The sequence below is a fragment of the Dasypus novemcinctus genome, unplaced genomic scaffold, assembly GCF_030445035.2.
Source record: "Dasypus novemcinctus isolate mDasNov1 unplaced genomic scaffold, mDasNov1.1.hap2 scaffold_69, whole genome shotgun sequence".
In the NCBI taxonomy this organism is placed as follows: Eukaryota; Metazoa; Chordata; class Mammalia; order Cingulata; family Dasypodidae; genus Dasypus; species Dasypus novemcinctus.
The window spans coordinates 766,791-781,588 of NW_026688628.1; the positions used below are offsets into that span (position 1 = coordinate 766,791).

General features: G+C 43.2%; 1 protein-coding gene across 1 annotated transcript in view; it reads left to right on the forward strand.

The window, feature by feature from the left end:
• The window catches only part of LOC139438556 (olfactory receptor 7A10-like), a 130,137-nt gene that overhangs the window by 61,206 nt on the left and 54,133 nt on the right, over nt 1–14,798 (forward strand). The window contains exons 2-3 of the mRNA XM_071213666.1: nt 13,612–13,678; nt 14,139–14,297. Coding sequence (XP_071069767.1) covers nt 13,612–13,678; nt 14,139–14,297 — 226 coding nt within the window. The remainder of the gene's footprint in view (nt 1–13,611; nt 13,679–14,138; nt 14,298–14,798) is intronic.

Consider the following 14,798-nt stretch of genomic DNA (forward strand, 5'->3'; position numbering starts at 1 on the left):
CACATCCTAGGTTAGGTTTTAGCATGGACTTCATACATTCTAGATAAGCTTTTAGCATATTTCGTTTACATTTCCCCTTAATACTTAAAGTTTATAGACCTTGCATTGTTAAACTGTTTCCTGGGACTGGAGATGTTGCCATTGTCACCAAGGGCAGGACTGCAGCCTCTTACCATTTCACACCCACAAGTCAGACAGTTTAAGTTATCTCTGAAGAGACAAAGAGCCTCCCACCCATAGCCCATGTCATAGAGACCTTCCTGAGGTAGCACAGCCGTCCCCTTTGCTAGCCCATGGAAATGTCCACAGCTAGTGATTGCTAAATCCTCTCAAATATGGTCCCTCCCCTCTATCCCCATGAGATTATCTCAATTTGGGGTTTATGGCAAAAAGAACACAAAGGGAAGATTTTTCTTTCCTGAGGCTTTATCAGCAGTCTTTCTAACCAATAGGCCTTAAAAGCAATCAGCATTATGATCAGAGTCTACCTGATGAAACTCTATGCATACAAGGGCCTGGCTAAGTGGGGTTCCCCCAACCCACCTACCAGCAGCCACAGCTTCACCTGGGAATTTGTTAGAAAGGCAAATTCTCAGACCCAGATCCAGACCTGCTGAATCAGAAACTCCAGGGATAGGGCAGGCTGTTTTAGTTAACAGTTGTCCAGGAGACTCTGATTCAAGGTCAATCTTGAGACCCTGTGGCTCAGAGTCCAGGCACTAGACCAGCCCCTGTATTTTCCAAAAACAAAACTGAATTGCAGAGAGGATAAGGGACATCTCCAAATTTTCACAGTTGTCCAATGGCTGAGGTAAGAATGGAAAATTGCCTCTTCCCTGAATTCCAAGACAGAGTAAAACCTATGCAAAGCTTCAGGCAACTGAACAACTCTATGAACTAAAAATGCAAATCAGAAGCCTTGGAGTTCACTTCTGTCAAGCCAATGAACAGTGACATCCATAGGTGAGTAAAAATGCCCATACTCAAAGTTCTTCTAAACGCTTAAGCTTTGTAGGAAGTATTCTTTCATTAAAAGCACTTTAGGGGAAGCAGAATTGGCTCAAGCAGTTGGGCACCACTTGGGAAGTCCTGGCTTCAGTTCCCAGTGTCTCTTAAAGAAAACTAACAAGACAGAGAGCTGATGCAAAGTGTTGGTGCAGCAAGTTGACACAACAAAATGACACAATGAGACAACACAATGAGGAAACACTACAAAAGATGCTACAAGCAGGGAGCAGATGTATCTCAAGTGGCTGAACACCTCCCACCCATATGAGAGATCCTGGGTTCTGTTCCAGATGCCTCCTAAAAAAAAACAAAAACAAAAAAAACACTAGACATAGATAGCGGGCAGTGAGTACAAACAATGAGAGGGTGAGAAATATAGAGATAAATTAAATAAATAAATGAATAAATAAATAAATAATAAAATCTTTAGAAAACACAAAAACACTTTAAGTCCACACCCTTTAAAATTCCAGTATTTCAAAGCATCTGTTTAGAAATGACTAGGCTTTGTCTTGAATCCTCTATATTATTCTTTTTCCAAACTCAATGTGCAATTCTTAAAGCCAGCAACCACTCCACTTCCCCTTGCTCTAGATATGTCTAACAATAGAAAAATCATTTTTGACTAATGGTGGATATCTGATTAGTAAAACAAATTATTTTAATCTAAGAATATGTTTCTGCTTGATATGGCTCTAATGGGCATACTTAACACATTTAAGTTGAAAATGTCTCATCTACAGAAATACATTTAATTTCCCTAGCTGTCTAACAAACATGAGAGCTTTTGAAATCTTGCCCATTTCAAACACTGCTTATTAAAAGTAAGCACTAAAAGGTTAAAGGTCTAATTTAAACTAAATGAAAATAACTTAAGTTTGAAATTAATTTATTGCTGTCACTTTCAGATGAAGGCATCTCCCACAGATGCATTGTTTTTCTTGGTAATCTAGACTGAAGAAAGAGTTATTTATAAAAATGTCTATAACCCAAACTTTATATATTTTCTTTTATGGCATTACTAATATGATATCACGGACCCAAAGGCATTCTGAATAAAATATTGTTAATTGTTTGAAAAAAATAAAAGGCAAATATTGTGAAAAAAGCTGGCTTCAAATTAATAAAGACATATTTAGAAGTCACTCAGCCTTGAAATTACCAGTAATTCAATGTCATGTGTCCTTTGAGAATGACCTGGTCTTCAAAACAATAAAACCAATGATTGAGGAATCAGGCTTGAAATCAACTGAATCACCTACCTTTCAACTACTGAACTGGAGAATTTAATCACAAAAGATGAGGGATTATCTTTTCCAAGGGATTACTTCATTAAAAATATAGATAGTATCTTAAAACTCAAACAATTTTTCATATTCTATCCAAAGTAAACATTTCCAAATGAGGTTAAAAGTGACTGCCATAAAAACCACCCAATGTTGGTGATCATCACCACGATTGTTGAGCAGGGTGGTGTACCACAGGGCCACCTGTTTCATGACCAACTCCGGGAGCACACCAAGCCCCTCACAGACTTAGTGATGGGGGCTGACTCATATTCCCGAAGACACATTCAAATCCTGGTCCCTGGTGCTGTGGGTGGGAGCTATTTGGAAGAATCTCTAAGATCCTTTTAAGATAAAACCAAATTGAGCCAGGAGGGCCTTCATCCTACAGGACTGGAGACCTCACAAGGAGAGGATCTAGGCAGATGGACCCCTGTGCAGAAGTGGAGACCACAAGATTCAGATGGCCATGTGATGAGCAGAGGTTGAGCCACCAGTAGGATGCCCCCCTGCACAATCATATGGCTGCTAATCCCTTGATTTGATGTCTAGCCTCCAAACCCTGAGACACTGAATTCCTGCTGCCTATGGTACGTGTCACAGTCAACCAGCCAGACTCAGACAGACGAGGTTAGCATCACCCACTGTAAAGATGGGGGAATGTAGGCTCAAAGAGATGACATGACTTACACTAGACCTCAGAGCTAGAAAAAGGAAGAGCCAGAATTTTACCCAACCCTCGTGAATGCCAAGCCCCATGCTTTCCTCATGACCTCAGCTGCTTCTCACAGGGTGACAACAGAAAATGCTGGACACCAGGGCCATCCATCCTCCTAGGGATTTTGTCCTCGAGTGAACAAAATTCCATTATTTGCAGTTCAGATCATTGGGGAGAAAGTGCATTGCAGTATATCTAGAGTTCAATTGTGCTAAAATGTAACTTTCCTGATATTTCCTCTTGAAGAAAGTAAAATGCAAGCATTGTTTTAGGTACACTTGAGATAATATCAGGTAGCAGTGGCTTCTGTGACTATTAGGAAAATAACTGCACACCCCTCCCCAAATACAAATGCAGAGAATCCATGAACAAAAATCCCAGTCACTTAAGGTGGGGGGATATTTTTAATGTTGTGAAGGTGCCTGCAGTCAATGAGTCACCAGCATCACTTAATCTGAAATAGTCTCATGTAAAAGTCCACCTGCTGGATGTGCCTATATCCTAAAGGTGTCTCCCAGGCTCTTGACCAAGGGCCCTTACGGAAGCTGCTTGTCTTTCATTGTCCCCACCATAAGGCCAGATGGGGGCATCTCTGCAGTTTCTAGATGTCAGCAGAACCAGGATATAAGGCCCTAGGTTCCCCACCCCCTGTAAAAGGAGACCCTGGGCCTTTGGAGCCTGGGGTGAGCCTCAGACTGGAGAAAAGTGCCCAAAGCCAGGGGAATTGATGCTGGGGATGTCGTTCTTCCTGTAGAAGTCAGCCCTCACATGGTTGGCACAGCCATGGTGGTGGTTCAGTGGCTTGATGGGCTGGTGGATGTGCTTCCCATAGGTGGAAGACATCAGCACCTCAATGGGCCATTCATGTTCCTGTAGGGGATCTTTGAGATGCTCCCATTAGCAGGGGTCTGCTGCTGTAGCTGCCTGAATCATGCAAAGGGGCAGAAGGTAGGAGCTTGGGTTCATAGAAGTCAAAATGAGATGTCATTGGTTAAACAAGCATGAGAGCATAATTCTAACAACTTCACTTTCTAGTGTCACTTAAAAATACATCACACTTCTGGAATGAATGAATTAGTGCTGTATGTTCATGATTTTTTTCATTACATGTACCAAAATTCAAGCATAACTGATTGGGATGTTTTCATTTCAGGTGAAGAATCATATCTGGACAGACTGAGTCTAGCACAACTGACACAAGTTTACTTATTCTCAGTCATAGAATATCCTTTCTATAAGGTAAAAACAAAAGGTGTATGGCATTATTTCAAGGAGGGCAAACAGGTTTCTTGTGCCCCTTCTGAAAAGTAAGTCTTTTCTCCTTTGACCTGTCTCCATAACTTTATTAAAAGGGAAAACTTTCATTTACTTGGAGCTAGGTGCAACAGCTGGCCTTTTCTTTGATAAATTGACCCCATTTCTGTCTTGTCCTATAGGACCAATTCCTGCTGTGTTAGATTTCTAGATGGTTTCAAGTGTTGAAGGCATACAAATCTTAATATTCCTTGATTCATTTCAAGGGTTTTAAAGGGCTTAGCACGCACAATAGCCATTTGATTAAAAAGTCTGAATCTCTGAACTCTACAAATCCTAATTATTTCTGAGTGTATTTTTTAACCAAGTCAGAAATTTCACTCTTCTCTGGTAGACTTTATTTTCGGTGGTATCTGTGCTATAAAGATTCACTCTCATAAACTTCACAGCACATCTTTTTTGTGTGATTGGAAATAGTTCCAACAGACTTCATCACCTTCTGCTTGGTCCTTCAAACTTGACTCAGGATCATATTCTGGTAAAAGGTAAAGAAGTGGAAAGTCATTACTCTTTTCTTTTTAAACATTTTTAACAATGCCAAGGCATATAAACACTAAAATTAGTTAACCCCAAACACCTCCCTTCCCTGAAATAACAAATTTGTAACTGTGCTTTCTATGCCCAACATACACAAATATATAAACCAATTTTCTTTTCTCTTTATGTCCAGTATATCATATAATTTACCATTATGTACAGTATACATAGACCTTCCTCAAGGCCAATGTGTGTGGAACAAATACGTTCTTCCTCAAAGTGGTGCAGTATTTTATGGGACTTACTCACCAGTTTCCCAGCTTATGATCTTTCAGGTTCTTTCCAACTTTGGTCTCTATCAGCAGTGCTGTAGTAAACACCCTTGTGTGTCATTCTACTGCAGCCCATGTTCCTTTAAGCTGCAGACTAGAATGTTAAGAGTGGGACCACTGGTGTAATGTCAGTAGTGACTCTGAATGGTAGATGTCACACCTTCCCAGCAGTGAGTGAAGGTGGCTGTGTTTTTTTAATCCTGTTAGCTTTTGCCACTCAGTTCAGTGGAAAAGGGTGTCTTGTCATGTATTTAAATAGCATTTGAGTGAGCAGTAATGAAGTTGAGCATTTTGTCAAATGTTTTTGGCCATTTGTATTTCCTAGGTATTGCCTTCCTGCTCCCTTATTCATCTTTCTATTGCTTTGTGTTTTTAAGTTTTGTGTGACCAAATCTACCTGTCTTTTAATGGTTCCTGACTTTTCCATCATGCATAAGATTATTTCACCAAATATGTGTTAGTGCAAATATTTACTAATTTTTCCCCATTGGATCTTTAATCCACCTGTGATTTATTATATAGGTATACCTCAGACATTTGGCTGGTCGAGTTTCAGGCCACCATAATAAAGTGAGTTACATGCATGTTTTGGTTTCCCAGTGCACGTGTACTATAGCCTTTTAAATATGCAAAAGCATTATTTTTATTTTTAACTGTATATACCTCAATTAAAATGTGACACAGATGAAGAAAGCACACATTGTTGGAAAACTGGAACTGATAGACTTGCTTGACCCAGGATTGCCACAAACCCTTGGTTTATTTAAAAATACAAACAAACACAATATCTGCAAAGTGCAATAAAGCAAAACTCAGTAAAAGGAGATATGCTCATAGTCTGATGATTGGTAGGAGTTTAAGTCTTCTTTACTAGACAGATAACTAATTTTCCAGCACTAGTTGTTCCATTGCAATCCTTTATTTATTGAATTGAGATGTCAGTTTTATCATTTCTTCTTGGATTAAAAATTTTAACTGAGTGTCCTCCTTAAAGCAATTCTGAGAGTTTCAGAGATGTTTCTTGAATTTGACAGCATTGTCATGATGTTTATTGTTCTTTTTTCAGTGACTACTTTTAAAACACATTTTAAGAATATGTTGAGCTATTAGACTTTAACTATAACAAGAATATTTTTCATTGCTGTGTTAAGAAAGATACCAGTCCTAAGTCCTAGAAAAATATCATTCATTAAAGGAATTTTGTATCAAACTTTTATACATAGGTAACTCACTACCTTCACTTTATTCTCTGGTTTTGTATCTTATTTTTCTCTCATGTTTGAATATATGATTTTTAGGATCCCAAACTCCTTCCTAAATATCAAATGAAATCATTTTTTACTCCATACCATTCCCTGGAGACCCCTGTGGATTTTCACTTTCATAAATCTCTGGTAATTGAATTGATCGAACTTTTAGGAGCAAGATCCTACTTTGCTTCCAAAATGTTAATAACCTATTGGTATACAGTAGGTAAGTAACAGGGGACTTATTTACAGAACCTTAGTGGTTGTTATCTCTTTGGGAGACAGGTGGAGCTTAGTAGCCACAGAATGCAAAATGGAATCTTCCCTGCCCCACATGAGGCTCTAGAGTGTAGATGGTAGAATATAGTATATAGACTATATTTGAATCCAGCTTGCCACAGAGTAGCAGAATGTCTTTGCACAGTGTACTTACCCTTTTTAACCTTTTTCTGTTTGCTTCCTCATCTGTAAAATGTGATTAAGAAGAATATTGACCTCAAACACTTATGGTAAGAAGGAATAAATGAGGGAATAACACAGTAAGTGCTCATGTCTGTTTAGCCGCTCTTATAGTCTAGGCCTGCACTGTCCAGTATAGTAGCCACTAGTGCAGATGGCTACTTAAATTTACATTAAACATAAGTAAAGTTTATAATTCATTTCCCTAATCATATATCACATTTCAAGTGCTCCAAAGCCTCCCATAGCTGGTGGCTACCACATTATCACAGATATAAACACACAAATCCTCCCAGAAATAGCTGCTGAACTATGCTGACTTTGAGTCGAAGTCCTTCCTTTCATCAATTAAAAATCATCTCAAAGAGAACCATCTCTGATAGGCTTCAAATGGTCACATGTTCCACCTCTCCTGCTCTCATGGTCCTTTCTACAGAAGGAATGGCATATACCAGAGGGCTGGGAAGGGAACTCCAGCCACTCCCCTTGGCCACATGTTGCAGTTGTGGGGTGCCACGGTCATGGGCTGCATTAGCTGTCAGGAGACATGGAAGAGAGGGATGTGTTGAGCTGCTTAGTTGTCTAATTTTGCTGAACTTAGAACATTTTCTTCACTGTCTGAACTGAAAGTGTGCTCCCATTTGTAAGGAGAAGGAGGAAGTGTGTGGTTCCTACTGCTCCCCTGTTAATTTGAGGACCTACTCCTTGCTTTAGCCCAGGAAGCCTCCTTAATTTCAGGCTGACAGGCTTGTTCTTGAAGCTGAGTGAGTGAACATCCTCATTTGGTTGTGGTCATTACTTTGCAGCCTTCTGTCCTATTGGTAAATACAGTTTGGAAGAAATCAAAACAGAACAAAGAAGTAAAGGAAGATAGTGTTTGTGAGGGTATCACATGAAGAATTTTTTCCTTCTCTCACTAGATATTGAAATTAAATTAGATAAAGAAGGATTTTTATTACCTTTTACAGTTGATGAAGATGTACACAAAAGATAAAGAAATTGTTGTGGTTTTTACGTTACAAGGCCTGTTGAAGTGAATAGGCAAGGATTATTTTCTTAAAAGGGTGAGAAAAATAGATGATTCCAGAAATTAAAACTACATTTCAGGATATGTTTTCTGGAAATTCCTTGTAATATTTTATAAACAGCATCATTAATTAAGCCAAGTACTTTTTCAGTAGACTAAAGAGTAACACATTCATGACTGATGTGAGAGTACTGGCCATTAGGAAAAGCCACATTTTGAGTAAATTTTGGCCAAAAAAATAATGTTTTGGATTGTTATAAAAACTAAGTTTATTTCTCTTTGATTTTTTTTTCAGAGGAGCACTATGCATTAATGGCCCCAAAAGAGTTTGTTTTAACAGCAAAAATTTACTAGGAAAAGAGGCTATTAAACAACGGCAACTCCATTTACTTGGTTATCAAGTTGTCCAGGTATGGGTCCATTCCCTCCACCCCCCAAAGTAATCCCTCATTCATACTTGCTTTTTCCAGGGTCCTAAGTAGTCTGCTAGGACAGTGGGCTGAGAATCTTATATCTCTAATTGAAGTACCCACTTTGTTAATTAGGCTTTTCAGTGTACTTGATATTTTTTATAAATCTTTGGCTTATGTTTTGAAATACAGATTTTTCTCTTTTTTTTTTAAGATTTATCTATTTTATTTATTTCTCTCCCCTCCCAACCCCCACCCTGGTTGTCTGTTCTCTGTGTCTATTTGCTGCATCTTCTTTGTCTGCTTCTATTGTTGTCAGTGGCATGGGAATCTGTGTCTCTTTTGGTTGTGTCATCCTGTTGTGTCAGCTCTCCGTGTGTGCAGCACCATTCCTGGGCAGGCTGCACTTTCTTTTATGCTGGGTTGCTCTCCTTATGGGGCACACTCCTTGCGTGTGGGGCTCCCCTATGCGGGGAACACCCCTACATGGCACAGCACTCCGTGCGTGCATCAGCACTGTGCATGGGCCAGCTCCACACGGGTCAAGGAGGCCCGGGGTTTGAACCATGAACTTCCCATGTGGTAGACAGATACACTAACCACTGGGCCAAGTCTGCTTCCCTTGAAATACAGACTTTTCTGATCTTCAGTTTTCCAAAAGCAGAATATGCCTATATTCTTCATAAGATATGCTCAACTCTGCTTTTAGAGGTATTAAATTATTGGAATATCTGTTTTAATTTCCCCCTGATGTAAGTGTAAGAATGGACAGGATGACTCACTAAAACCAGTATCTTCATCACTACCTAATGTCTAAGACCTTATTGTTTCCTTTGTAAGTTACTTAATAAGGCATTATGATGATGAGTGACTAGAATGTAGATGAATTTCCCAAGTTCTCTAAGGTATTGGTGCTAGTCTGCTCCCTGGTTTCCTCTCTGGCTTACTCTTATCCAGTTCATCTTGCACACCCCAGACTAATCTTCTGAAAACCCTCAGCATGCCAGCATGTGATCAGAAACCTTGTTTCTTTCCTACTCACTGGATACAGTAGAACCTCCTCTGCTCTGACTTTTGGGATCCCCTGAGGCTGCATCTTGTTACCTGTCTTCAAGCTGGGGGTCTCTTCCCTCCCACCTAACCCACTCCATTCTCTCTCCCCTTGTTCCTTTGACCAGGTGCCCCTCTCCCTCCAGACAGCATCTCCTCATGACTAAATTCTGTCCATTCAGCAACACCCCACTCAGGTCTCTTTTTTCTCCACAACCTAAAACCCTGACCTCCTCTGAGGGCTGGAATGTTGATTTTCTTCACACACTCTGCATTGGCTTGTTGCATACTTCTAGTATTGATTGTGTCTTCGAGGACAGGAATCATCTTTGATCCTTTAAATATCCCTCTTATTTAAGCAACTAATATTTATTGAGCTCTTATTATGTACTAAGCATTGTTCTGGGCTCTGGGAGTACACAAGTAAGATAGCTGTGACTTTGCCCTCGAGGAGCTTCCATTCTTATGTGTGTGCAAGCATTTGTGGGCAGGTTGTTAGAGACAAACAAGTTCAACACGGTAATTTCAATTGTGAAGGATTATACTAGCCAGTTCCTTTTTTTTTTATTCTTCCCATAACAGATCCATTTTCATGAGGCTGAGATGCTAAAATCAAGGCTTGAATTTGTCAAATCTTTATCAAGAAAATTGTTTTCTCAAAACCCCGGGGTTCAGTGCTGACAAGAAGGAATAGTGACTTCAGAACTCAGATCATGAAAGAAGTTGTGTTTTTATGGGTCTCAGCATAAAAAGAGCCTTATTTGTGAATTAGCCATTTTGCAGAATTATGGACTATTTGGTGATCTGAAAAGGATCTGTCTAGATCTTACAGAGACATGGAAGGAGCCTTTATTTTCCCTATACCATGAATGCCAAGTGTCAGTGATTGATTTAAAATTGAAGTTCAATTTAATATTAGTATCATAGATACTTGATTTTATATGTCAAACAGAATCGATCAAGTACAATAAATGAATACAATGAATGACTATTTTTAAATCTGCCATCTTGTAACAGTTATCTGCTAAATGAAAAGAGTATGCTTTTTAGAGACCTTCATTTCCTCCTCCTACAAATATAAGAAATGTTTTTTTTCCCATTTCCTGATGTACTTTGTTAGCAGATATAATGTATGGTGAGGAGGAGCAATGGGAAAACAGATGACAGCACTTTGGATTACTATAACATTTATAATTGTAGAATTATACAGAAATAATCCTTTAATAAAATATAGGGAAGTGGATGTGTCTTAAGCAGCTGGACTCGTACCCACACTGTGGTAGATCCCAGGTTCAGTTCCCAGTGCCTCGTAAAGATGATGAGCCAAATAGCAAGCTGACAGGACTAGATGACTTGGTGAGCTGATGCAACAAGATGACTCAGTTAGCTGATGCAACAAGATGAGGCAGTAAGAGACACAGTGAAGAAACACAATGAGACATATGAAATGGAGCAGAGGTGGTTTGAGTAATTAGGTGCCTACCTCCCACATTGGAGGCCCCAGGTTCGGTTCCCAGTGCCTCCTAAAAAGAAGATGAGCAGACAGCAAGTGCAAACAACCGGGGAGAGGGGTAAATTAAAATAAAATCTTTAAGTATATTTATATTCAGGAGTATTCTCTTTTTAAATATTCAATGAAGTAAAGTAAATTTAGGTAGGGTTGTAAGGGGGCAGGTTTGATTGGGGGAAAATCTAAAATGTAAATCATGCATGAATTACATTGTATTTAGTGAAATACAGATGCTTCACTCTCCAATTACGGTCAGGTTAAAGCTTGAGGGGAGAGTGAGACAAGGCAGACAGATGTGGAAAGGGCTGCAGAGTTTGGAGACTGGGTTTCTACCTCTGGCTAGTTCCGGGGCCTTGGACAGGGAAAGGAGCTTCCATTTACTTCTCACCCGCTCTGTGCTGAGCTCTATGCTAAGCACTTGAACACAGGCTTGTATGATTTCCAGGGGCCTTGGACTTGGGCAGTGTTTCCTCTCCAAAGCTCACAGATGGTCAATGCCTGCCTTGGATACAGAACCACGGGTGAAGATGAGACTTGAACCTGGTCTGAGCAGCAATGTAACAGAGGACTGAGAATCTGTGTTCAAGAGTCAGGCACGTGGGGTTGATTTCAATCTCTCTTGCAAATTGTATGACCTAGGGCCTCATTTCCAAATGGCTAATCAGAAAATAAGGATGAAATGAGTTAATACACATAAAAACATTTAGAAAAAGGCCCACCACAAAGTAATCACAGGACATATTAGCTAGTAACATCTGCATTTCTACCAGTATTAGGATTCTCTGAAGAAACAGCCAACAGGATATGGGTCCATACGTAAATAGGGAGGGATTTGTTAGTAGAATTGGCTCAGTGACCCTGGGGATTGGCAAGTTCAGATTTCCTAGGGCCATGCATTGGAGACAGCACAGGGGATGACTTTCCTTGGGAGAAGCTGGAGAAGGAGAGAAAGGATTTGCCACTGCTGAGGGCCTTGGTGTTGCTTTAAGACCTCCAGCTGCTGGGGTGATGGGACTCCAGTCCTTACTGAAGGCAGTCGCCCTTGTTTGTGGATGTCATCAGCCATAGCTGCAACTGCCTAATGGTCTAAAGCCACCTACAGAATGCCCTCACACTGGCAGGCCAGGGCTTGCATCATCCAATGACTCAGCACCAACTGGACGGTGATTAACCATCGCATGACCCCATCATGCTGTAACATTTTAGATCTCTTTATCTTTACTTTTTAAGGCTTTTTAAGCTTTAGCATAGGTTATTGAAACTCTATGAGTTCTAGAGCTCTAAGTTCACTTTTAAATTTTATGCTTCTTTGCAGAGAAGGAATGAGACAAATAGAAGCAAATGAAAGATTGACCAGGAGAGAGCTGCAATCGATTCGGATGTGTTCATATACCCAAGTGAATTCCACTCACCTGGGGGCCAGGCCAAAAGGATTCTCACATCTCTGGGAAACCTGTGAAGTGGTCTCACTTACAGTTCTTAGAGCATTTCATGGCTTTGGGCCTGAGCACTATTCTGGATCATACTATGCCTCAGAAACCCTTCCACAGTCCCTCTTTGCTACCCAGACCAAGCCCAGTGTCACTTCTGCCTTCTGTGAGCTCTCTTGTCCCTCCCTGTCACACCCTATACCCCCCACCCCCCTCACCCTACTCCAACCCCCATAACAACAATCTCTTCCATCATCATGAGACATTCATTGCATTTGGTGAATACAACTCTGAGTACCGCTGCACCTCATGGTCAATCGTCCACACCATAGCCCACACTCTCCCACAGTCCACCCAGTGCGCCATGGGAGGACATACAATATCCAGTAACTGTCCCTGCAGCAACACCCAGGACAACTCCAAATCCCGAAAATGCCCCCACATTTACATTTCTTCCTCCCACTCCCAACCCCAGGAGCCACCATGGCCACTTTCTCCACACCAGTGCCACATTTTCTTCAATTACTAATCACAAGAGTTCATGAATAGAAATATCAGTAAGTCCACTCCAATCCATACTCTATTCCTCCATCCTGTGGACCTTAGAATGGTTGTGTCCATGTGTAAGGAGGTGTAGGAGGAGCACACACTGGCTTGCTGGGTCATACTTCTAGGGGTGCCATAATTCTAGGGTTCCCTACTGCTAGGTGTGCTGTACTTCTAGGGGTGCCATATTTCTAGGGTGCTCTACTTCTAGGGGTGCCACTGTAAGTGTGTGGTTATTGCTTTTGTTAATTAGCATCAAGGACATGGTACTGAAAAATCTCTGAAACCTCTGCCTGAATCAAGGACATACAGGCAAGAAGCCTCCTGAGAGGGGTGCTCGTTGGTCCGGGCCTGAGACCGCCCCCTCCCCTGCCTGCCTGTCCACCTGCACTCCCTGCTGCCTTCCCCTTCTGAAAGCTGCACAGCCCTTGTCCTCCCTTTCTGCCACCCGCACATCAATGGGCTCGGCCTCAGGGCCACCACAGATGCTCTTCCCTCTGCCTGGAATGACCGACTGTTCCCCAGATTCCACAAGTCTTGCCCCTCATTATCATTTATGTTTCAAGCCAGTCTTCCTAGAGCCGCCCTGGTTAAAGTATTCCCAAGGCCTGTTTAGTTCTCCTTTTCCTTTTTACTGATACACACACATCCCAGGCTTTAGAGTTAAGCGAATTTTCGACAGAAGGAACACACCTCTTGAACCAGCATTTGACTCAAGACACAGCAGAGCGCTGCGGAACAGCTCAGTTTTGCCAGATACCACTTGAATGGATTCGATTTGTGCCGCTGCACAACAGCACCTGCCAGTACCATGAGCGGTGCCCGCTTGTGGTGACCGAGGCGCTGAAAACCGACTCGTTGCACGTTGACACGATGCTGCTGCGGACACACTGAGTTAATATACCACGGCAGTGAATTCCACCTGAGTCTTCCACTACTGTTCCGCGGCTCCTGGAGGGTTTCAGATGCCGCGCTGCCATGGCCTGCTCTTCTTCCGGACAGCCCGCTTGGAACCCTCCGGGAGCGCAAGGGCAAGGGCAAGCAGGCGGAGGCCCCCAGTCCAGCAGACGCGGCTCCTTGCGTCCCAAGTGGGCCCTCCAGGGACCCGCAAGGAGACGGGAGGGCACGGTCCCATCCCCAGCCCAGCTGCGCCCTCCACCCTGCGCCCCTGGACCTGCGCCCCAGCCCTGCGCCCGCCGCCCAGCTTTGTGACGCGAGGCCGCTGTTCCCCGGCAACTGCTGAACGCGGGCGCCGAGCAGCCAGGCAGGCGGACTCGGGCGGGGCCCCCGGCCGGGTGCGACCGACATGGCCTGGGCGGAGAAGCTGGAAGCTGGCGGCCTGGCGGATGAGGAGGAGATCACCGCCGCCACGCTGCGGGGCACGCCAGGGCCGTCGCCCATCTCCGCGCAGTCTGCCTTCAGCTACGTCCCGCCGCGGCGCCTGGACCCAAAGGAGCGCAGCTACTTCTCCCGCCAGACTCCGGTGAGGCGGCAGGGGCGGCACCGCGCGGTGGGGGTGAGACGGTGCTGGGGGCAGGGTTCCCCTGCCAGGGAGGGGCTGGGGCAGGGCTGTGCCACCCGGAGCGGGGACTGGACACCCAGCGGCACCGCGTGGAAGGGATCTGGGGGCCAAGCAAGGGCGTGGGGGCGGGACCCCGGCAGGGTGGGCGATACTTCTGTGGGGGTGGGAGCAGGACATCATAGTGGGAAAGGGCTACTGGGAAGGTCAAGTGGGGGGCGAGCAAGGAGGGAGTGCTCACCAGGGAGGAAGACTCGATGGGGCGCCCAGGGGTGGATAGGGCAGGGGCTGCTCAGCAGGGTCGGTGAGATGGGCGCCTGGACCCGAAAGAGCAGAGCTTTTAGTTCTGTGAGACACAGAGGCACCCCTCCCCCGGGCTGGAGGGGCCTTGCAGCAATCCGGGGGTGCGCGGACAGTCTAGAAAGGGAGCCCCGAGGCTATCCAGTGTGCAGGATGCGGCCCCCT